The sequence below is a fragment of the Panthera pardus genome, unplaced genomic scaffold, assembly GCF_024362965.1.
Source record: "Panthera pardus isolate Hobbes unplaced genomic scaffold, ASM2436296v1 HiC_scaffold_7, whole genome shotgun sequence".
NCBI lineage: Eukaryota > Metazoa > Chordata > Mammalia > Carnivora > Felidae > Panthera > Panthera pardus.
In genome coordinates, this window is record NW_026527002.1 from 43763735 (window position 1) to 43787342 (window position 23608).

The 23608-nt window shown below is 43.9% G+C and overlaps 1 protein-coding gene and 1 pseudogene across 3 annotated transcripts in view; both read left to right on the plus strand.

Annotated features, from left to right (window-relative positions):
• The window catches only part of MATN2 (matrilin 2), a 136091-nt gene that overhangs the window by 52189 nt on the left and 60294 nt on the right, over nt 1-23608 (plus strand). For 2 of the 3 annotated variants that reach the window (XM_019468040.2, XM_019468038.2), the window contains exons 4-5: nt 4977-5099; nt 22335-22457. In XM_019468040.2, the coding sequence (XP_019323585.2) occupies nt 4977-5099; nt 22335-22457 (246 nt within the window). The remainder of the gene's footprint in view (nt 1-4976; nt 5100-22334; nt 22458-23608) is intronic. The other variant, XM_053896595.1, reaches the window with a different exon arrangement.
• LOC109278040 (NADH dehydrogenase [ubiquinone] 1 alpha subcomplex subunit 1-like) lies at nt 5880-8696 on the plus strand (annotated as a pseudogene).

A 23608-nucleotide genomic window follows, 5' to 3' on the forward strand; every position in this document is an offset into this window, starting at 1 on the left:
TACAGCCCTTTGGGGCTCTGGTGTTAAGCGGGAGGCCAGATGGATTTCAACAAACGCTGACTCTACGTACCCAGTAATTGTTTCTTTCTAGACCCCCAGTCGGCCCTACCATTCCTTCGATCATTTATGCATCTGTTAATAGGCATTTATGCACATTCATATTTCCTAGTTAAAAAAAAAAAATCCAGTCCTGGGTGGCTCAGTCGGTTAAGCGTCCAACTTTGGCTCAGGTCATGATCTCATGGTCTGTGGGTTTGAGCCCTGCGTTGGACTTTGTGCTGACAGCTCAGAGCCTGGAGCCTGCTTTGGATTCTGTGTCTCCCTCTCTCTCTGCCCTCCCCCACTCACGCTCTGTCTCTCTCTCTGCCTCTCAAAAATAAACATTAAAAAAAATTTTTTTTAAATCCAGTCTTGCCAGTGACCTAGTCTGCTGATGAGTGATTACTTCCCCAGAATACAAGGCCTTGACCCAGTTACAACCTACCAGGCCTTCTGAGAAATGCGTCCACTGCTTGCCAGTGGAGGAGGCAGGACAGTCACCTCCCCTTCAGCACACCACAGAGGCCGGTCCCACGGGATGGCAGGGGTGTGAGGACCCCATTGCTTTTGGGAACACCAATCACTCATCCGTAAAATTTTACAGACGGAAAATTTTTACTTTATCTTAGTAAAAAGATTTGAGATTCTTTTGCTTGAAAGTAACCAAAATTCAGTTTGAACTAGCTTTTAAGGGGGAGGGGCCGTATCATATTACCCCGTGGAAATAAGTGGAAGAGTAACGAATGACAGTCCCACTTTCTCTCCACCTTCTCCTTCTGCCTCCCGTTCCTCTCTGTTCCTTGGGCAGAAAGCATGCACCCTGTCAGCCCCCGACAGGTACCTGCCCTTGGTTTAAGCCTCTCTTCCCTCAGTTCTAGCTCCTGGATGCCAGGAAAGGACTCTGATGGTCACACCCTGTGCTGGTCAGTGGCATCCAGGAGTGGGGCTGCCTCATACCAACACATGGGCAGCTCCTACAGGTCCCACGCATTCGAAGTGAGAAGGAAGGGCAGTTTGTTGAAAAGGTGGCATGGGGGGTGGTGCTACCCAGACAAAATAATAAGTGTCTGTACCAAGGGTCCCTAGACACCATTCATGACTTTATTCTACAGGTAAAGAAACAGGTCTAAAAGGGCTACCCAAGTTACCTGAACTTCCCTCCCTTGATCAAGTTAGAGCAGAACCGGAATCCAAGTCTTCTGACTTCTTATCTGGTACGCTTTCCATTATACCAAATCACAGTCTCCTGGTTCTAATTCTTTTACGGCACATGGCCAAAACAAGCCTCTTTTAATTTCCCCATTTGACAGCTGAAGGAAGTGGAGTTTAAGGAAATTAAGTAACTCCTACAAAGTCATACTAAGTTGTGAAGCTGAGCATTCAGGCAGTCTGCTTCTAGAAGCCACCCTCTTCAACACTGTGCTGCCTGCTGCCCAACAGATATTTCCTCTGTCTCACATCTCCTGCCCCCTTGTATTGTCTGCCAGGGTCCAGATGAGAAGATGGGCACCGGTCATCACCTGGGCCTCACACCAGTGGATAACTGGTGTGTGGCTGGTTTCCAAACTTGAGACTTCCTTCATTACAGAGAGGGACACACTGAAAGTTCTTCAGGAATGCCCCCCGCCCCCCGCCATGCCTGTGGGTAGTTGGGCTCCAGCAGTCTAGGAAAGAAAGAGAACAGTGCACAGCAAATGCATTTTAAAAACAGGATAATGATTTTCCACTCATAAGGCTGTCAAAACTTAAACATTTTGATAATCCCGAGCACTGAGGTTTTTTACTCTCATGCATTGCTGGTGTGAACCAGCTTGCAAGGCAATTAGGCCACGTCTCTTCAAACTAGGATCCAGTCCTAGCAAAACCACCGCACTTGTGCTCAAGGAGATGTATCTGAGAATATGCATCCCAGCGTCAATGCAAGTGAAAATCTGGGAACTGTGCAAATGACGGCTGATGGGGAAATGACTAAATACAATGAGGAAGAATCATAGGACCGATAGATAAAGCAATTGAAGGGAATAAAACAGATCTAACATATTTGATCAGATCTGAGATATACAGTCAATTCTCATTATTCTCAGTGATTATGTTCTATAAAGTCCTGGTGAATGCTGAATTTGCAAATACTGAACCAGGACTCCTGGGGGAGATAGGGAGTTAGGTTCCTACAAGCCTCTAGTCTTCACATTTTTGTTAACTGATCAATACATAAACTGTTCTATGTGTCTAGAGGCACCTTATGTGATACACATGTTGATTCATTAACACTGAGCTGCTCACAGCTAGCAGCACTGTTGTTGAAGCCAGAGCCCGAAACGTACCTAGCGCACCTTTCACCTGTAAGGCGCAGGCTGCCTGCTTGCACCCAGAAGCACTAGACGCACATCACTGAGCACATCACATCAGCAAACGCTAGCACTTCGGCATTCTGCTCGGGGCCGTGTTAAACAGCAAAATCACCCACAAAAACAAGCCCAAAAATCAAAAAACGAGGCACCAAATAGACCTCAAAAAGGACAGTTGTGTACTGAGAACTGAAACAAGGAGGCCACCTCAGCTGGCAGTGCGCACATCAGGCGACTCAAATTTTTCATGACTGAGCCTGTCTGTGTTGATTTCACTGTGAGTATCGATTTCAGGGTTACGAATACATTTTAGTGAGTAGGCGAGTTCACAAATATGGAATCTGTGAATAATGGGGATCACCTGTTTGCAGCTTCACATCTTAACGTCTTTCACATTGGGGTGCATCTTAGATTCCCTGTAGATAGTATATACATCAGTACAGATAGAATCTGCAGTTAGTGTTGAGTGAAAATCCAAGGTGACGACCACTACGTGTAGGATGAGCTCCCACATATAAAATAAGACAATAAACCACCACACTTCCCAATGCTACATGCGGCTGTGTATGGAGCAGTCCCTAGGACACGGTTCTAAGTATTTTACCATCTTAATTATTTTAATCCTCACAAGGCTCTTATGAGGTAGGAGCTATTTTTATCCCCATTTTTTGAGGGGGCTGCAAAGGGAGAGGGGGAGAGAGAATCTTAAGCAGGCTCCATATTCAGTGTGGAGCCCCACGTGGGGCTCGACGTGGGGCTCGATCTCATGACCATGAGATAGTGACCTGAGCCAAAATCAAGAGTCAAACGCTCAACTGACTGGGCCACCCAGGTGCCTCTTATCCCCATTTTATATAAAATGGTTAAGAAAATTGTCCATGGTCACAGAAACATATTTTTTCACACCAAAGCAAAACTGATTGATAGGATTTAACTACTAACTTTCCAAACATTGTTTGTATCTTTTTTAAAAGTTTATTTATTTATTTTTATTCTTTAAGTGTAATTTATTGTCACATTGCCTTACATTCAACACCCAGTGCTCATCCCAACAAGTGCCCTCCTCAATGCCCATCACCCACTTTCCCCTCTCCCCCAACCCCCATCAACCCTTAGTTTGTCCTCCTATGGTTTGGCTCCCTCCCTCTCTGTTTGTAACTACTTTTTCCCCTTTCCCTTCCCCCACCGTCTTCTGTTAAGTTTCTCAAGATCCACATACAAGTGAAAACATACGATATCTGTCTTTCTCTGACCGACTTATTTCACTTAGCATAATACCCTCCAGTTCAATCAACTAATGAATGGATAAGTTTATTTATTTTGGGAGAAAGAGAGAGAGCACGTGCGTGTGTGTGCAAGCAAGGGAGGGGCAGAGAGAGAGGGAGAGAGAAAATCTCAAGCAGGCTCTGAACTATCAGTGCAGAGCCCGACAGAACCCGTCTCAAGGTTCATACCCCCAAAACTCTGAGATCATGACCTGAGCCGACATCAAGGGTGGGGCGCTTAACCGACTGAGCCACCCAAGTGCCCCCATTATTTGTATCTTAACAGGAGTTAAAACACAGGCTATCATAAACTCACAACAATCAATCTTAATTGTATTGTTAAAAATTTTTAAAGTTTTACTGCCCTACTTTATTTATTTCCTACTGTATTTCTTACTTAGAAGTAACCAGACATATATGTTAAGATACACCATCAGTTTCACCAGTAGCTCCGTTTTCCTAAGCACGGGATTAATGAGATTGTTCTTAGCTTTTGAAAGCCTCTTTTATTTGGGCTTCATAAAAATGTATTTCTACATATGGACATCTTTTTTGTTTATGAGAACACTTGCATAACTTGTACTCTGTTTATAATGATGCTTGTTAATGTTAAATATGTTCAAGTTGAATTATATTGAATAAAATAATAAATTAAGATGTAAAAAAAAAAAAGAGAGAGAATTTTTATGAGCTCCAGACAGACTTATGCAAGAATTGATATATCTGAAAGCTGAGGTACTTCAGATACTAAATTCAGTAATATTTTAAATTGGCAGAAAGATTAAGGAAACATGGAACTTAGGAATGAATTTTTTACTCCAAAATATTGTGTATAACACTTTCGCATATTAAAAGATTGCTCTTGGGATTTACGGCCCCCAAAAATTGTTGACTCTTACCATATCCTCATTTAATAGCTTTTCCTACAACCCCATTGCTGCCTACTGAAAATCCACGTTAGCCAAAGCCCCCTCTGGTATCAGCAAACTTTCTGATTCCCCAATTGAGTATTATTAATTGAACCATGAAATTTCTCTTTTTTGTAGATCATTTTTGACCTATTTTAGTGGATATCAGCAATTTCATATGGCACCTTAGCGTCATTTCCCTTTAACCTTCTGTGGCCCATTATAGATTCCTGGTGGCATTTATCTAGAACTGACTAGTCCAACGAGAGGCTCTGAATCCCCTGGAGGGTAGGGACTGCAACTTGTTTTCCTTTGGGTCCTGCTTTCTCCTTCACAGAAGGTTCTGGGTGAATGTGGGTGGATGAAGTCAGAGAAGGCGTCATCATTGCCTTAACTTACTGTGTCTTCCCTTACAGTGGTCCACATGTGCAGCATCCTGGAGCATAACTGTGCCCACTTCTGCATCAATACCCCGGGCTCATACGTCTGCAGATGCAGACAAGGATACATCCTCAACTCGGACCAGACTACTTGCAGAAGTAAGATTGCTTTGCTGGTGTATCTGCCCTGTCCTCCTCTGCCCTCTGCTCTCTCCTAGGGCCTATTTAATTCATATGTGGCTCCTCGCTTAACCTAGTCATCATCTCCTCAAGGAAAGAAAGGAGGTTTTATAACTCGTGTATTTTGTGTCGACCTCCATCCTCCACCCCGCCATCGTAGTGCTTGGACCAGAGCCAGCACAGCACATAGTAGGCCAGCAGGAGGAGTTTGGAAGACTGTTGGAGGCATCTCCTTAGAAACAGCCTTTTTGAATTCATGAGCTTGTGTCTTTTTCTTCCAAACTGTTCTTTAGGGGGAACCACTGGAGAGCCTTTTCATCCACTGTCTCTATTAACTATACCCTGAGGAATTGTTTCTGTATTTTATTCTCTTCTCTGAAGCATTGACTTAGGATGAGTTATTAACATTGGCTGGGAATGATTATTCCAGTTCTGTTTTAGAGGTGTGCAGTGATCTCGTAGTAGGGATCTAGTAGACCTATAAAGTCTCCTAAATGAAAAAGAAAAAAAAAAAAAGGTCAAACAGATTAAAAGTGCGGATAGAACTCAGATTCTCTTTTTTTTTGGCCAAACTCCCAAACTAGACAACATACTGACATTTGAACCAGCAAGAGGTAATCTGCCTCTTAGAGGAGAGAATTCCCTATACACTGAGTGTGGTGCCTACATATGTATGTTTTTAAGTTGTAAGTAAAGCCACTGTGTTAGCCCATAGACAGCCAGGCTACCAAACCAGGCTTACTCAAGATGTGAGGAAGGCCGGCGGGGAGACCTTGCTCCTGGCAGCCGAGGCGCGATGTGGTTGGAGATTCTGCCCGGGATCGGTGTCGTGGCCGTGTGCTTGGTCATCCCCGGCGTAGCCACTGCGCACATCCACAGGGTCTGTAATGGGGGCAAGGAAAAAGGGGTTGCCATTATTATCCATATCATTGGAGTTTGATGCAAAGAGATAAGCGCATCTCTGGAGTTAATCGTTACCGTGTGTCAAAGGGTTTGGAGAATATTGATTAAAGAAGCCTTTTCCCGACTGATGAAGAATAACTCAGTTATGCTCATCTGCCCTTTCTGGAAGGTTATGCAGTGTATCAATGTAGTACATAATAAAAACAAAACAAGACAAAACAACAACAACAACAAAAAGATGTGAGGAAGACCGGCCCACACGGAGGCATATAAAACTCAGCTAATCTGACACGCAGTTCATGCAACACATAATTGTTATTATACCTCATGGTAAGCAATTAAGCATTAATGGAAAGCATCTGCACAAATGGCTGTAATTAGTATCGCATATATGGAGCCAAACCACATTTTCCTGTTTTCTTCCCACTTCATTTTCGGGGTTGTAAATAGCTGGATAGAAGCCTCCTGCCCCCCAAGGTTAGGGAACATCTGCTTGACTCCTCCAGTTCTGTGGCCTCTGGAAACACAAAGCTTCCCGGTGCTATGTGTTCCTGGGCTCCTCCCAGACCACAGGGTCCCAGATTTTTGAGTGCAGCCTGAATCATCCTGATCTTCTGCTTGAACCTCTGACCCTTCTTGAGTTTCCACAACAAAAATTGCTCACACCCACCGCTCATGGGTTTAATAGAATTCGCTGGGAAAATGGGGGAGCCCTGGCAAGGTCACCTCACACACTGCTCAGCAAACAACCTAAACATCTTTTTTAGACATCCCCCGACCCTCTTCAAGAGCTCCGCCCGCCCCCTCTCCCAGCCTCTTCGGGAGCTCCCCTCTGCAAGGTGTTGCTCTGAAGAATGCTCAGCCTTTCACCACCTTGCTTACTCCCGTCATGCCCTTCCCTTCTTAGGAACACAAGAAAGTCCTCCCCTTGTCTTCTGCCTCAATGGCCTGCTGCAATCCGGGCATCTGCTGACGTCCATTTTCCATGGGCTGGCTTAGTCAAGTCAGAGGAATTTGGGGACTAGCAAATAAAGAATAAAAAGTCCTCCCCCTAGTGTCATGAGCCAGGCCTTCCCCACACCAGGTTTTGTCAACCCCTGCCTGGTCCCACCTCAAGCCTGGAGACCCCTAGGCTCTCCCCAGTGTTGATCTGTCCTGGGATCCCCACTATAGGAGGAGGGCTGTGGGTGCAAAGAGCATGAAGCAGAAACTGCCTGGGCTTCAGACAGACAGGAGCAAGGCGGCCCGGGTCAGAGGTTCTCAGGTTCCAGTAACTAAGAGCCACTCAGGAAGCTGACCCCCGGGGTCTCACCCCCAGAGATTCAGAGTCAACAGGTTTAGGGTGGGGCGCAGGAGAATGCATTTTCAGTGAACTTCTGACATGGATTGCTGCCACGCTCTTGAGATCCACTGGCATCAGCAACGGGGGGACCGGAGGAAAGGGCTTCGAGTTAAGGGAGAAGAGAAGGAGCTGGAGCCAGGGGTCTGCTGTCCCATCTGACCCAGCCCTCTGGTCACCCGGAATCAGTTAACCTCCCTTCACTGTCAGCACCAGACTTAGCTGAGTAGGTACAGTCATAAAGAGCAGTTATCTCTCTCCCCGCTCCCCCTTTCTTTCTCTTTCTCAAAGATAATCACTCTTGTTTGCATGTCTGAAATTCTATCTGGGCCCGTGGTATAGTCCACAGACTTCAATTTCAATCTTGACATTCAGGCTGTGCCTGTCTCACGCCGAGCTGATTATTTAAATTCCTTGACTCCACTTCCACAGCCATAAAATGGGAAGGGTGGTGACAAATTCATACCTGTCTCATCAATAAATCCCTGTCAGCCTGTGGTTTGGGTCTGCTGGACAGTTGAAAGTTGTGCCAAGGGAAGGCAGGGCCATACCCCGACTTCTGTTTATGAACGGCTGGCGGGGACCTTCCCCCACCAACATTGAGAGAAGCCAGTGGGCATGGAGAAGAATAAGACACAGTTCTTTCCATTTTTGAGTATATAAGATGTGCCAGGGAGCATGCAAACTACTGGGGGGAAAAATAGTGAATAAAACAGCAGTGTTCCTGCTCACTTTCTTGCATGGGAGTAATTCAAATAAACAACCAAGGTAATTGCAACCAAAAGCAATTGTGTCCCACTCCCAGCTCAGTGTGAGAGGTCAGGCCTAACTATAGCCACTGCACTTATTAAGTGCTCACCATGTTCCAGGAGCTCTCCTGGTGCTTTATATGTGTTATCTCATTTAATTCTGACAATAAGCTCTTAAAGTAGGTTTGGTCATTCTCATTTTACAGAGAAGGAAAATAAGGTACTCCCCTCAAAACTTTAGACAGTTTACTCAAGGTCGTATGGCTAGTACTATGACCAAAGCAGAATCGAAACCCTGTTATGTAGGAGTCCATATTATTAGCTCTTAACCACCATTTGATACTGTCCCATGATCCTTGAGGGCCCCCAGATGGCAGTAGGGCAATCCTGCAACCAGAGAAATTCCTCCAGACCCAGGTTCACAGGCTCGCTGATCCCCAGGGAGACTCAGAACTAATTCAACAGGACTAACAATCAAATGATTGTCGTTCCCCAAGTCCACTGCTGTGACACTGTCACTATACACAATGATTTGAGAGGACCTCTTAGGCAATTGCCTTCGGACGCGCGCGCGCGCTCGCGCGCGCACACACACACAAACACACACACACACACACACACACGCCCCCATAGCCACCATTTTTTATTCGTACCTGTTTGTGTGAAGAGAGGAGGCAGACACAACTAATTCAGAGATCCTTCCGGTGGAAATGGGTCCTGGCTGTCAGACTTTGAGCTCCCTCTCCCACATAACCCAAGAATTCTGTTCCCTCCTGGTGATGGCACATGTTCACCCACTACCTGGGATACCAGGTTGTTGCAAAGCACCTCCACCCCACCTCCAGACAGTGTGGACTAATGCTTGAGCTAAAATCCTACTCTCTGTGATTCCCACCTTTGATCCTATTCTGCCAGCTAAAGCTATATACCAGAAAGTATATTTCCTTTTCTAAATAAAGAGAAAACCCTTTGATTATTGAAGAGTGTCATCCCCCCCACCTCTCATTAATTTTCTCTTTTTCAGGGGAAGCATAAACACATCTTTAAGTAACTGGGTTTGGAATCTCTTTGTGGTCCAAATTATCCTCTTCCGGACACTACTTGGTCAGTGTCTCAAAATATGCTCTTCCATTAAAAGACTAGACCAAGCATATTAAATAAATATTGCCTTCAAAGTTCTGCCCATCTGAGCAATTTGGAAGGTACTGGAAGTCAACGTTGTGGATTCTTCTGTCCTCCAAAATGTCTTTCCCATCTAATACCTCTGTATGAGATATATGGAAAAGTGCTTAGCAGAGTGCATAGCCATAAGGCTCAAGAGAAGTTTATGTCCTTTGCTTTCCCCATTTAAAAAAAAATGGGGGAAAAACCCTCATGAAGTATGCCTGTCTTCACGTGTCTTTTTCCCACCATTCCCCTCCTCTTGAATTCCTTTCCCACTAGTAGGAAAGAACTTTATCTTCTTTCCTTTTCTTTATTTATGTTTTTAAATAAGGAATTTCCCCTCCCTTCTCGAATATTTAATCTATCTGGAAAAATATTGAAAACACAACATTTAGAAATTTTCACTTGGCCAAAAAATGTAAACTGTCTTATCCAGCATTTTTTTTTCTCTCTCTCAAGAACCATATCAAATGCATTTTATTGCTTTCAGTCTTCAGATATGTTCCTGACATTATTTTTTCCAAGCTATGCAAGTGACTTAATAGCATTTATTTTAGAGTTTAATCAAGGGGCATGATCCAGAAAAAAAATCATATTATTGAAAAGAGAAAAGAAAATTATAACCAACATCCTTCGTGGATTCAGATGCAAAGATTCTTGAAGACTTAGCATATTTATATACTGTAATCAAGACCAAATGACGTTTATCCAAAGAATGCAAGTTTGCTTTAACGTTCAAAAAGCAATCAATATAATTCATCATATTTAAAAATGAAAACGTTTAAAAATGAAAATATTTAAAAATGAAAACATATATAATCATTTCAGTAGATGCAAACAAAGTGTTGGACAATATCCAACACTCATTCATGATAAAAACTCTCAGCAAACTAGCAATAAAAGGGAAATTTCTCAACCTGATAAAGGGTATCTATGAAAAAACCTATCATAAATATATCATACTCAAGAGTGAAAGACTAAATGCTTTCCTCCTGAGAGAAGGAGTAAGAGTATGTTCATTCTCACCACTTCTCCTCAACACTGTACTGGGGGTCCTAACTGATATCATAATGAAATAAAAAGAAATTAGAAAGTCATACAGAAAAAAGTAAAACTGTCTTTATTCACAGACTATGTGCTTGCTTATGTAGAGAGCTGGTGGAATCTTCAAAAAGCTACTAAAATTAACAAATGAACTTAGCAAGGTTGAAAGATACAAGTCAAGATACAAAATTATTTGATTGTGTTTTTACATACTGGCAACAAAAGTCAGAAACTGGAAATATGTAAATTAGGGATAAAGTTTACAAAATTCTGCATGATCTGTACGCTGAAAAGTACAAAAGATTTCCACAATAAATTGAAGAAGACATAAATAAATGGAGAGATATACTGTTTGATGGAATGGAAGACTTAATATGGCTCAGATGTCAATTCTATTGATCTGTAGATTCAAAGCAATCCTTAATCAAAATCCTAGCAGACTTTTTAAGGTGGAAACTGACTATCTGATTCATATATATATATATATATATATATATATATATATGAACATGCAAAAGAACTATCATAGTCAAATACAGTTAATTCTTACTATTCATAATTATGTTTTATAAGTCTCTGTGAACATTGAACTAATGATTACTAGATCATTGTTCCTAGAAGAAATACAGGGTTAGGTTCTTGTGAGCTTCTGGTCACAGCATTTCATCAGTGAATACATAACCTTGTTTTGTGTGTGCCTCTATTTATTTTATTATTATTTTTGGAAATGTTTTATTTGTGTGTGTGTGTGAGAGAGAGAGAGAGAAAGAGAGAGAGAACAAGTGGGGGAGGGGCAGAGAGAGAAGGGACAAAGGATCTGAAGCAGGCTCTGTGGTGACAGCAGTTAGCCTGATGTGGGGTCAAACCTCAAGAACCTCAAGATCATGACTTGAGCTGAAGTTCGATGCTTAACCCACTGAGCCACCCAGGCGCCCCTGTGTGCCTCTTTTGAAGACTCCTTATTGAGTATATATTACTGATTGGTTAACATTGAACTCACAGCTGACAGCACTATTACTCATGCCTTAGTGGAGATCATCTAATATACATGTTTTCTTCACAAGGCATATCACAGCTTTCTTGCATTTAGGAACACTGGACAGCATTTCAGCACTATACCTGAGGGCCATTTTAAACAGTGAAATCACCAACAAAAAGCACAAAAGGCAAAAAACATGGCACTAAATAGAACACAAAAAGAAAGCTTGTGTGTAGTATGAGAGCTAAAACAAGAAGGCAGAGCATTGCCTTTTTTGACCTTAACTGGGAACATATGCATCAGGTAGCTAGAATTTTTACCATTCTGTGCACATACATCAATGGTCATGAAAATGCTGCAAATATTGATCTGTGTTACAAGTAAATTTTAGAAAGTATATTAATTAGCAAATATGGAATCTGCAAATAATGGGATCAATGAAAACTCTAAAAAAAAAAATAAAGTTGGGGGCTTAAATTACCTGATTTCAAGACTAATTATAAAGTAATAATAAACAAAACAGTATGTATAGGTGACATCAATGGACCAGAATATAGTTCAAGAATAGACCCATACACATATGGTGAAATGATTTTTTATAAAAGTGCCAAAGCAATTCATGAGGAAAGAATAATGTCATCAACAAATAGTGCTATAACAATTGGATTGTCATGTGTGAAAAAATGGGACCTCATCCCTTACCTCACATCATATATAAAAATTAATTCAAAATTGATTTTAAATTAAATGTAAGAATGGAAGCAATTAAATGTCTACATGAAAACGTAGGAAAAAGTTTTTTGATGACCCAGGGTTTGGCAAGGATCTTTTAAATAGGATATAACACGAAAAAACTCAATAAATTGCACTTCATCAAAATCAAAACATTTACTTTTCAAAATACGCTACTACCAAAATGAAAAGGTGAACGAACCATAGACTGAGATAAAATATTTGCAAAACGTATATCCAACAAAAGACCTTAGAATATATAAAGAATTCTTAGAACTCAATATTAGGGAAATAACCCAGTCAAAATGGGCAAAAGATTTGAACAGACACTAAACCAGAGAAGATAGATGGATGGCAAAGAAGCCTGTGAAGACATATTCAACATTATCAGTCATTAGAGAAATGCAAATTAAACCCACAGTGACACGCCACCATGCATCCACTAGACTGGATAAATTTTGAAATATTGGCCCTAAAGTACGTGTTGGCAAAGTTGGCAACAGGAACCGTCATTGTTCCTGGCAGGAACGTAAAATGGTTCATCCACTTTGGAAAACAGTTTGTTTTCTACAAAGCTGAATATGTACCTACAATATGACCCAGGCATTCAATTCTTAGGTATTTACTGAGAATAAATTAAAGTTTATGTCTAAACAAAGATTTGAACACAAATGGTTACAGCAGCTTTATTTGTAAGAGTCCCAAACTGGAAACAACCCAAATGTCCATCAGTAGGTGAATGGATAACAAATTGTGATATATGCATACAATGTAATGCGACTAGGCAATGAACAGAGTGACTATTGACACATGCAGCAAGCTAGATGAATTTCAAAATAACCATGTTGCATGAAATAAACCAAACAAAAAAAGAGTACACACTGTATGATTCCATTTATAGAAAATTTTAGAAAATGGCAACTAATCTATGTGACAGAGAGTAGATTAGTGCTTGCCTGGGACCAGGGGCAGGGGGGCAGGGAGCAGGTAGAGGGATTACCAAGGGGCATGAGGAAACTTTGGGGATCTGGGGGTAATGGATATGTTCATTATCTTGATTATGATGATGATATGTTGACATGTCAAATTTATCAAATTGCATACTCTAAATTTATGCAGTTTATTGTATGTCATTTGATTCAATGAAGCTAATATATATAGAGAGAGAAAGTCAGAACAAGGTGGTTTTGGAAGGTGAGTGGTGCTGAGACAAAGCCTGCAAGATAAGAGATTGGAGAGAGAATCATGGAACAATCAGGGGAGGCGTTTGGAGGAGGGGGTTTTTCTAACAATGCAGGGCTTGTTGTCTTTGAGGGTTCTAACTAGACCAGACGGCCTGTCTGGAAGGGTTTGTTTGGGGCATTGGTGGCGAATGAGGGAAGGAATGTAAGCTGGAACCAATTATGGAGCAATTCGATTCCCAGCAGCGGTCTTTGGTGGGTAGGGGCACTGAGCACAGGGTGTCAGGGGTAAAACTACCTTGTAGTAAATTGAGTCTAGCAGTAATATATGCGTGGGATTCAAATTAGGTACCGAGTGGGTGGGGAAGTACCATCCATCCATCCATCCATCCATCCACCCACCCTATGTCCATTCATTCATTCATTTATTCATCCAATACTTATTGGTTCCTTCTAGGGGCCAGGCACTCTTACGCGGTGGTGGGAAGAAAATGAGTGTTTCTCTTGTATGTCTGAGACCCAAGAAACACTCAGATCTTGCTTTCCCTTGTGCTCCACACGTGTGGAGCAGAAGGTGAAAGATGCCATCAGTTTACAATTCTAATCAGCTCGGTCAGTTCAGTGCACGCTTCCTTATGCCCACAGAATTAATTAGGAGACCATAGCAATAATTCCCACACCAGGGAGGAGTTTATGACATAGCGAAGGGATAAGGGGTGTGGGATGGTCGCACGATTTAGAATGACAGATCACTTCAGAGAAGAAACCGGGCTTTGAGGGAAAACTAGTGAATCTGGGAAGGAGCCCACACAAGTGGTTGGATGCAGCTGGAGAGAGGGGTTAGAGTTCAAGGAAAAAGCCCTGGCTGGATGTGCTTGGTGGTAGCAACTGACCCTGAGAATGGATAAAATCTTGGAGGGAGGGAGAGAGAGAGAGCGTGGAAAGGGAAGGTCAGGGTCTGAGCTTCGGGGCAGTCCACAAGGAGAGCAAGGAGCCAGAGTGGAGGAGCAAGCAGGCTGCGCCCACAAACAGCCAGCCCGCAGCTTCTGAACAAATGGCCTGCCTGGCCCCAGGCTCTGCTAGGACCGCCCTGAGCAGAAGAGGAGGACTGCTGAGCAGAGGGCGTGCGGTCACGGAGCTTCCTCCCCGCCCTGGCTGCTGGGCCCCGGAACTCGGAGAGGGTTCCGTGCAGTCTGCTCGCCCTCTGGCTGGGCCAGGCTACAGGGTTAAAAAACAAAGAAGAAGAAGAAAAGAAAGGAATCTGGGGTGAGTAGCGTTCTTATGGGAGGATTGAGTTGACTGCATGTGAGCAGAGAGCCGGCCATTGGGAAAGGATGACCACACGTCAGGGGAAAGCGAGTTTGAAGCTCATAGAGCTGCTTTTCTGCTTTCCTCTTTTCACAAGCACCTAGAAAAGTGGTTCTCAGAGTGGCCCCCCAGACAGCAGCTCAGCTTTGCAGGGAAACTGGTTAGAAATGCAAACTCCCAGGCCTGACCCTAGCGCTACCAGATCAGGGATTCTGGGGTGGGACCTAGGAATGTGTGTTTCGGGGGCACCTAGGTGGCTCAGTCCATTCATCGTCCGACTCTTGATTTCGGCTCAGGTCATGATCTCATGGTTCGTGGGTTCGAGCCCCGCATTGGGCTCCCTGCTGACAGTGCAGAGCCTGCTTGGGATTCTCTCTCTCTCTAAATAAATAAATAAACTTAAAACACACATTCCTTTTTTTTTTTTTTTTTTTTTTAACAAGCCCTCTGGGAAATTCTGATGTAAGCTCAAGTTTAAAAACCACTGACCTACGCACTTTGAACTAAATCTCTCCCTGAGAGGCTCCACTCAGTAAGGAATTTATATTAAGAACGTGATGATGTGACAGCTGTTTGGAAATTGCAAAGTGCTCTATAAGAATAGGGCATTACTTGTGCATGTTTATTTATTTTGATCAACCTCATTTGGTCAGATTTACTTACGTGTTAAGGCTTTATTTGGGGGGATATCCCTTTAAGAGAATGAAAATTCTGTGAGTGAATAGGAGGACTGATTGAAAAATAATTCAGCTCTTGGGGAGAGAAGGATTCGAGGCACAGCTGGGGTTTGCCCAAAAGGACAGGTTTGTTTTTCTCAGTGACATTGGGTTTGTTTTGTTTCTTCCAGCGTAGAAGCACAAGGCTGATGACTCACATTTACTGTTGAAAGTCTTAAAATCCGAACTGCAGCTGTCAAAATAAGATTAGTGCTTTCAGGCACCATGAAAGAAGGGGGATGGTCCTTGAAACGCAGGCTTCGGTTTGTGGAGTCTTAACTCTGGAAGGGCTTCAGATTGGTGCAGGCAGAACCCCATTGTTTCCCACTTGAGTGAAGTAACAGCCCTAATAATACATTTCTCTTCTCTCTTGCTGCGAAAGATAACTTCTGATTTCTACATCTCAGGCTAAATAACAGCAGGAGCTGTTTGAAAAGTGGAACGTGTCTTTAAAGGTGTTCATTTTGCTTTAGCTCCAAACTAGCTTAAACTGTCGTTGGTGTGAACAGCATGCAGTGTGGCTTGTCTCAAACTCTGAAAAGCCAGTAAAAACCCTTTGATTTCGCCTGGCATGATGTCAGCCACAGCAGCCACAGTCTTTGTCCCATGCTTCTCGTCCAGTGTAACCAGATGGGAGGTTTTCCAAGTTCTCCAGCCAAGGCACAGCGCCAGGGTTTCGAGAGCACAAACTAAGGAAGGCACTTAAATCTAGGGTGCGTGCGTGCCTCGGGGCAAACACTAGGGTTGGATTTGAGCACAACTGTGGGGCTCTTACTTATCAAACCCTCAGTGATTTATCTCACCTGGGAAGACTGAGCAGCTGAAGTTAGCATCGCTGCCTGTAATTCACAAGGAACTAAAAGAAGAAAGTAAATTCTATCAGCTCTGTGCTAATGATCGCCTTCTGGTAAGGCATTGCTTGCGTTTGGTGAGATCTTTTGTTACAAAACTCACAATTGTCTACTTTGCCGTATCAGATCAATTCAGCAGAGAGTTCACAAACCACAGCTTAGTCAAAGATACGTTGACATTATTTAAAGAAATCTGAATCTATGTCTGGGTGTGGAATTTTCACAGGCACCCATAAAGTGACACTACATTGCAGTTGTGATGTAGGCAAAATTCTCAGTGAGACCACCTTCTGGCCACACAATATAAAACAGAAGTTCCCTTCTTTCCACACGCCCTACTCCCTTTTCCTGCTAATTTTGTTTGGCAGCACTTAAGAGATCTAACATATGGTTTTACCTGTTTATTTTATGTCTGGCCCCTATCAGTGGTGTGCTGGCAGATGTTTAACAACCAGATCTGCAGGGGAAAATGCTCTGGTTTCTAATGTTCACTGACTCCTGTGGTGTAAATACTGACACCGTGGCCGATTTCAAGCCACCTGCCTGGCCTTGCTGACTACAGAGTAGGGGAGAGGTTGGCACTATCTGTCATGGGGGCTAGTGGGAGCTGGCCCCCTACACACCACTGGCTCCCCATTTGAATATTGGCTCCGTGGGCACAGAGATCAACTGATAGATTTTTTACCTCTTTCATTCACTGTTATTTTCCCAGTACTTTGAACAGTTTGACAAATGGATGAATCAATGCAATCATTCAGATATTTTTTTAGTTTGTATTTATTTTAAAATTTGTTTAATGTTTATTTATTTTTGAGAGAGAGACAGATCTTTAACAGGGGAGAGGCAGAGAGAGAGGGAGATACGGAATCCAAAGCAGGCTCCAGGCTCTGAGCTTTCAGCACAGCCCAGTGCAGGGTTTGAACCCATGAACAGTGAGATCGTGACCTGAGCTGAAGTCTGACGCTCAACCGACTGAGCCACCCAGGCACCCCTCAAATATATTTTTAAAAATTGACCATCTGCCAGACACCGTGCTAGATATTTGAGCTGGAGGGCTGAGCAAAGTAAGCCCTGCCCTCAGACGGTAGGGAAAATAGGATTCAATAATCATTGTAAGTGGAGTGTTAAATTGTGGTTGTGGAGATCATGAGGGAGAACTTGACCTCTAATGGGGAGCAGTCAAATAAGAGCCACCTGAGTACTCCAGGCTGGTGGCGGTCAAGTCCAATCAACAGATGCCCACTATGCACCTGCTGTGTGAAATGCATGGTATTATACAGGCATCCGGAGGAACTCCCAGGCTAATCCTGTCCCTCTCAGAGTTTTCAGCCGAGGTAAGATTGATGAGGGAGAAATACCTGACAACCCCATGCTTATGTAGCATGGACATGGGTTCATTCTCTCATTCGTAAGTCTTTACCGAGCCAGGCACCGTGCTAGGTACAGGGATGCAGCAGATAACAAGGCTGCCAGTTCCTTAGCTGTCGTGACCACACTGGCATCTGCAGCTGGGGGCTGGCTCCCAGATGTCACTGCACTCTGGGCCCCCTTCTGGTATGGGGACACCTCTTTCTGAGGACAGGGAGAGGTAGAGGCTCAGGAGGAATTTTGTTCCCATGATACTCATCCTGCCAGGATCCCGTTTCTGATGGAAGAGAGTACTTTTTAGGACTCTAGGAGCATCCCTGTAGGGAGGCAGGGAATGTGGGCCCTTGTCACTCTTCTTTCAGCAGATGAACACTTACGGAGCACCAAGCACACGCGCTAGGACGGTGGGCAAGGCTCTGGGAAATCAGTGAGTCAGATCAGCTCACATTCCAGCGGGGCAGGCAGACGTGATCAGGTCCTTCCAATACCATTGGATAAATGCGTACGCGCTGGAGTGGCTCCCAGAGGAAGGAGCCTTTAAGCCCAGCCAACCTGGAGAAGGCTTCTTAGAGGAGGCGACATTTGACTGAAGTCATGAGCCATGATGGGGGTCGCCAGGTAGAGAAGGCTTGGAAGGATCACGGGAACTCTGAATTCAGTGCTTCTCCCATCCCTCATGGTTTTATTACCCTTCAGTGAAACCCTCCGGCTGTGAGAAAAAGAAGTGCTGTTTTTCAAAAGCATAAGGAGTCATTCAAAGATATCTGTGTTTGTTTCAAATGGAAGTGACCACTGCCAGAAAAACAATGTTGTTTTGTCAGAGCCTAGTCTGCATGTATTCCTTTGTCTTTGTTGAATTAAGTTAATCCCTCAAAGATTTCCCTGGGGACGGTGCAGATCACCAGTGGCCATAAATCCCCAACATTATAAAAACATTATGAAAGTACAATACACACGAAGCCAACTGGCAAGCTTGCTCTTTGTGGGGCCGGACTTCTGGAATGTGAGTGATAAGCCTCCTGTTCCTACCACACTCCGTGCCCTCACGTAGTGTCTGCGATTCCGTCGGCCACTTTGGAGAGGGAACCAAGGACAGCGGTAATTCTGAGATTGGTTTAAAAGAGGAAACTCAGCCTCACAGTCTCCGTTAATAAAGGGGGGAGACTGGCCCCTGGGTCTGGGCACCTTCCACTCTGATGATTGTAAGGGACTTTTTATCCAGTTCGATGACACTCAACCCGGCTGCACACTGCAGTTATTTGGGGAGCTTTCGCCAACCCTGCTGCCTGCATTCCACTCTGGCCAGTCTGGTTTAAGGAGCGGGGTGCCCTGGGCATCAGGGTTTTCTTTTTTTTTTTTTTTTTTTTCTTTTTTTAAAATTTTTTTTTAACATTTATTTATTTTTGAGACAGAGAGAGACAGAGCATGAACGGGGGAGGGTCAGAGAGAGGGAGACACAGAATCTGAAACAGGCTCCAGGCTCTGAGCCGTCAGCACAGAGCCCGACGCGGGGCTCGAACCCACGGACAGTGAGATTGTGACCTGAGCCGAAGTCGGACGCTTAGCCGACTGAGCCACCCAGGTGCCCCAGGTGCCCCAGGGTTTTCTAAAGGTCCCCAGGTGGTTCTGATGGGTAGCCAAGGTCGGACGCTGCCGCTCCTGTAGACTGGATCTTGCAGTTATTCACAGGCCATTCTGTGGGTGTCCCAGCCCTGTCCCAAAAGGAATATGCATTGCCTCTCTACCTACCCTCTGGGGAGAGGTCTTTTGGAAAAAAAAGATGGTTGCTTCAAGCTCCTGGTTCCTTGCTTTCAAAATGCTGCTTTCAGAGGGGTTCTTTTGTAGCATGTTGGGGTTTTTTTTTTTTTCATTATTATAAAAGCTCCTGTTAGAAACTCTTGTTAGAAAACTTGAAAGCAGATCATTATAAGAGCCTAAAAATCACCTGTACTCCCACTATTCCTTTGTAACCGCTATTAGGCGGGGTTCCTGCTAGACACCAAAGGAGGCAAAGCAGCAGCTAGAGCAGAGAAGGGAGACCCAGGTGAAGAAGCTCATGCCCCTCACTTTAGAGAGGGACTTGGGATTTGGGAGGTAGGTTGTTCCAGTGTGTTGGGGTGACATTTTCCAGTCATGAGGCTTTTGTGCAGGCACTGTCTCATCCCCACTAGGGAGCTCAGAGTCTAGCAAGGGCAACAGTAAATACATGGCTACTTAAATGCCTACGCAATTGGGGCGCCTGGGTGGCTCAGTCGGTTAAGCGTCCGACTTCGGCTCAGGTCATGATCTCGCGGTCTGTGAGTTCAAGCCCCACGTCGGGCTCTGTGCTGACTGCTCAGAGCCTGGAGCCTGTTTCAGATTCTGTGTCTCCCTCTCTCTCTCTGACCCTCCCTCGTTCATGCTCTGTCTCTCTCTGTCTCAAAAATAAATAAACGTTAAAAAAAAATTACAAAAATAAAAAAAAACAAATAAATAAATGCCTACGCAATTAACATTGTGATACATGCCAAGGGGAAGAGTGCAGGCCTGGACTGACAGCTGATAGGGGAGGCGGAAAACTCTGGCCCTGAAGAACAAGCGAAGGTCCTCATATCAGGAGGTTAATTTTTCCATCCGTGTGCAGACAGACCAGAGCTATTTCGGCATGGAATTAAAAAACAAACAAACAAGCAAACAAAAAAAACCTACTGCTGTTCCCAAACAAAGCAGTGATTTTATTTAACAGCTAGAAGCCCTCTAAGTTTCCCAGAGCCGAAGAAGCTGCCAGATCCCTCCTTCTAAAGGACAACCCAGGTGGCATTGCCCTCTCTCTCTTTTGATGGATTTTACCCTGACTGGTCCCCATCACCTGCTTAATCGGCTTGGACTTCTCAGCCTACCTTCCAGCCCTCTGCCATCTGGTGTCAGTTGTCCTTCTGATCCCCCCTCCTGCTACTTCCCTTGGAATGCTCAGCATGGGATTTAGCTACCACAACTGTCCTACTTTCCTCATTTCTGCACATTCACTCACACTGCTCCCTCGGCCCATAGTACCTTTCCCGTTTTCCATTCTCTCGCCTATACCTGCCAGCCTTTTCCAGTCTACCCTTGACTATGGGGCTAGTTTGTTCTACCTCAGGACCTTTGCATTTGCCATTCTTTCAGTCAGAAATGCTCTTCCCAGAGCTTCATGTTACCCTTAGAATACAAGCTGGGTGACAGCAGGAACTCCTTCCTCTGTTTGGTTCACCACTGTATCCCCAGGGCCTGGGACACTGTAGGTGCTTCATTTATTGATAAATGAAGAGTATCCTGTGATTCAGATTTTTCTTAGGTCTCTAGCTTAGGCTTGTAACTTAACTGTAGGTTTTATCATTCTTTAATGATTCACTATGATTTTTACATGAGCTGAAGTTTTTTCTGGTTATTGGTGTTTTCCTTCTATCTAAATCCAATGGAACTCTCGATTGGAGTTCCCAATTGGAAATCTAAGGTAAAATATACTGGTAATAGAAGAATTTACATCTATAATTTTCTTCATCTACTTTATTGATTTGAGAATGAAAATACTTCTTTTTAGCACTTGAAAGCCTGAGTCCTTATTTGTGGAATATTAGGCATAAGCCTTTTTTTTTAATGTTAAGAAGCAGATTTTATTTTAAAAAATTACTTAATGCATTTAATAGAGGTAATGAATCAATCAGATTTTATCTTTTTATCAATTTTATATATTTATCTAAAAGCATAATAAATAATAAAACTCAGTGACACAGGTGATTACATTGAAGTGTAGCCATTGGATTGATTCAGGGATCAATCAGGCTTTCTAGTTAATTGAGTTTTTATTGTAGCTTTCATAGTGATAACTTTTAACCAGAGAAAACTCTTTTTAATATATTCAATTTCTTTAATGCTCTTTGATTTTCTTCAACTTTAATGGTAAAGTCACTGGAAGAGCTAGTTAAGAGACCAAGGCATTCTCCTAGCTGAGAAGTAATGTTTATCGGGTCAGCCTGTTTGTGCAAAGGAGAGACTGAGTCAGCGATGGATTGAAAATGCCTTGAACCTTTTCATCCTCTGATATACTTTTAGTTTCATTGCAGCAAATGCATTCCTGTGAGTGCATTCTTACATTGCATTTGTGTGAAACCCCAGGGCTCAGCACTCTGTGGACACATAATAAATACTTGACCGACGTAGGCCCACTAATAACCATACATCCATTTATCCCTAGTAATCTTTGTTACCTCTACCTAACCTCCTTTGGCTTCGCCTTTTCCTCGTGTGTTGCTGGCATGAACAAATAAAGCTCAAGGAGGATTTCCAAAGATTGTTCTGGTAGACAAATGGAATGAGGAGAAGTACATCCAAAAAGACAGATATTGAATTGGGACCTGCCATTTTTTGGGTGGAGTGACAGGTCTTCCCACTGTGCTCTCTCTCAGCTTCCCCGTCTGCAAAATGTCAAAGACAGTGCAGATTATCTCCTGTAAACCGGTGAGACTGTGATTACAAAGCATTTTCGTTCTCGAAGAACACGAGTGGTACTTGGTGCTGACTGGTGCAGATGCCTGCTCATGATAACTTCTAGTTCTCGGGAACCATCTGAATGCTTCAGAGCACTTTCATGAACATGAGGAAAAGACAGACCTGATGTTAATTCGAAATTATTCAATGCATTTAATAGAGGCGAATGATTCCAACTTTGAAAGATCTGTTTTTATTTACACATAAAAATCCACCAAAATGTTAATCGTGGTTGCCTCTGGATGGTAGGATTACAGTTATTCAATACGTTAAAGGTTATTCCGAAGGTTATTTTAGCAAGTGCTTGTTGTCTGGCCACGCGCGGAGGGCAGAGGGTCACGGACGTGTGTTCTGATGGTGTGACTTTGCCCCAGTCCAGGATCTCTGTGCGGCAGAGGACCACGGCTGTGAGCAGCTCTGCGTGAATGTGCTGGGCTCCTTTGTCTGCCAGTGTTACAGCGGCTTCATGCTGGCCGAGGATGGGAAGAGATGTGTGGGTGAGTATTCATCTGCCTCGTTTCATGAGGAAGGGCAAGTTGAGCACCGTGAGGAGGGAAGGGGAGCCCCCCAGGGACCCAGCTGCTTTCTTTTGAGTTTCAACAAAGTGCTCAGGTGTCTGGCCCAGTTGTTGGTCAGAATGCAAACTCTGAAGACTTCATTTAGGGCTGCAGCTGGCATTTTCTCCTACTGGGTCCTCAGCAAAAGGCATATTTATGGTAATCTACGTAAATAGAATTGTCCCTTTATATACTACATCGCTTGAAAAGGACTGTGCTGGTCTTCAGCCAATGCGGAGGCTGTTTGAGATGGCCTGACTTCAGGACAGCTCATGTGTTGCACTCACTTGCCGGTGGGCGAGCTTGCTGAGTGGCCCCTCAGGGACGTAGGCAGCCTTCCTCCTAAGTATAGATCTGCAGTTCGGTGACAGTCCCAAGTGGCTGCCAGGTGTAAAGCCCAGCTGTATGCAGGAAGACACCATTGTCAGAGGCAAGGAACAGTGGCCTCAAATGCGGACCCCAGGGAAGAAGTTTCAGGGGCAGTGCTTAGAATTTCAGGCACCAACTTGCCATCGGGTGAGTGACTTCCCACTTGAGCAACTCCACATTGTGTGACCTGGTGGGAGGTAGGAAAGGTGGGGTGGCATCTGATTTCTTCAGTGAAGGATGATGGTTCTCCTCAGCACCTGGAGAGCGGGCCAGCACATCCCTCACGCCCCCGACCAGTGGGTCTGCAAAACACCTAAAACTTGCATGGTCTCTTTCATCCTTCCTCCAACAAACAGTGCCCGGCAAACAGTAGGTGTTCCATTAACTGAACTCAGTACTTAGAAGGCAAAAAATCTGGAGGCAAAGGAAGGGAAAGGGCTCGACTCACACCAGACCTGGAACCTGTATTTTTCTGACTCTAAATCCTGCGTTTTCTCTTCTGCCCACACCCCATGGTTTTCAGAGGCCTTGTATGTCTTCCTTCCCATAGTGAATGATTATTATTTTGCACATAGAATTGACATTTTCCAGCACACTTTGATCCTTAGCTAAGGATGTGGAAGGAAAAAGCAACAAAGCAAAAGCATGGGTGTCCTGCTCATCGCAGGTGAGGATAGAATGGGTTTGCTTGCTTGTTTGTACACACTGATGGGAATGAAAAC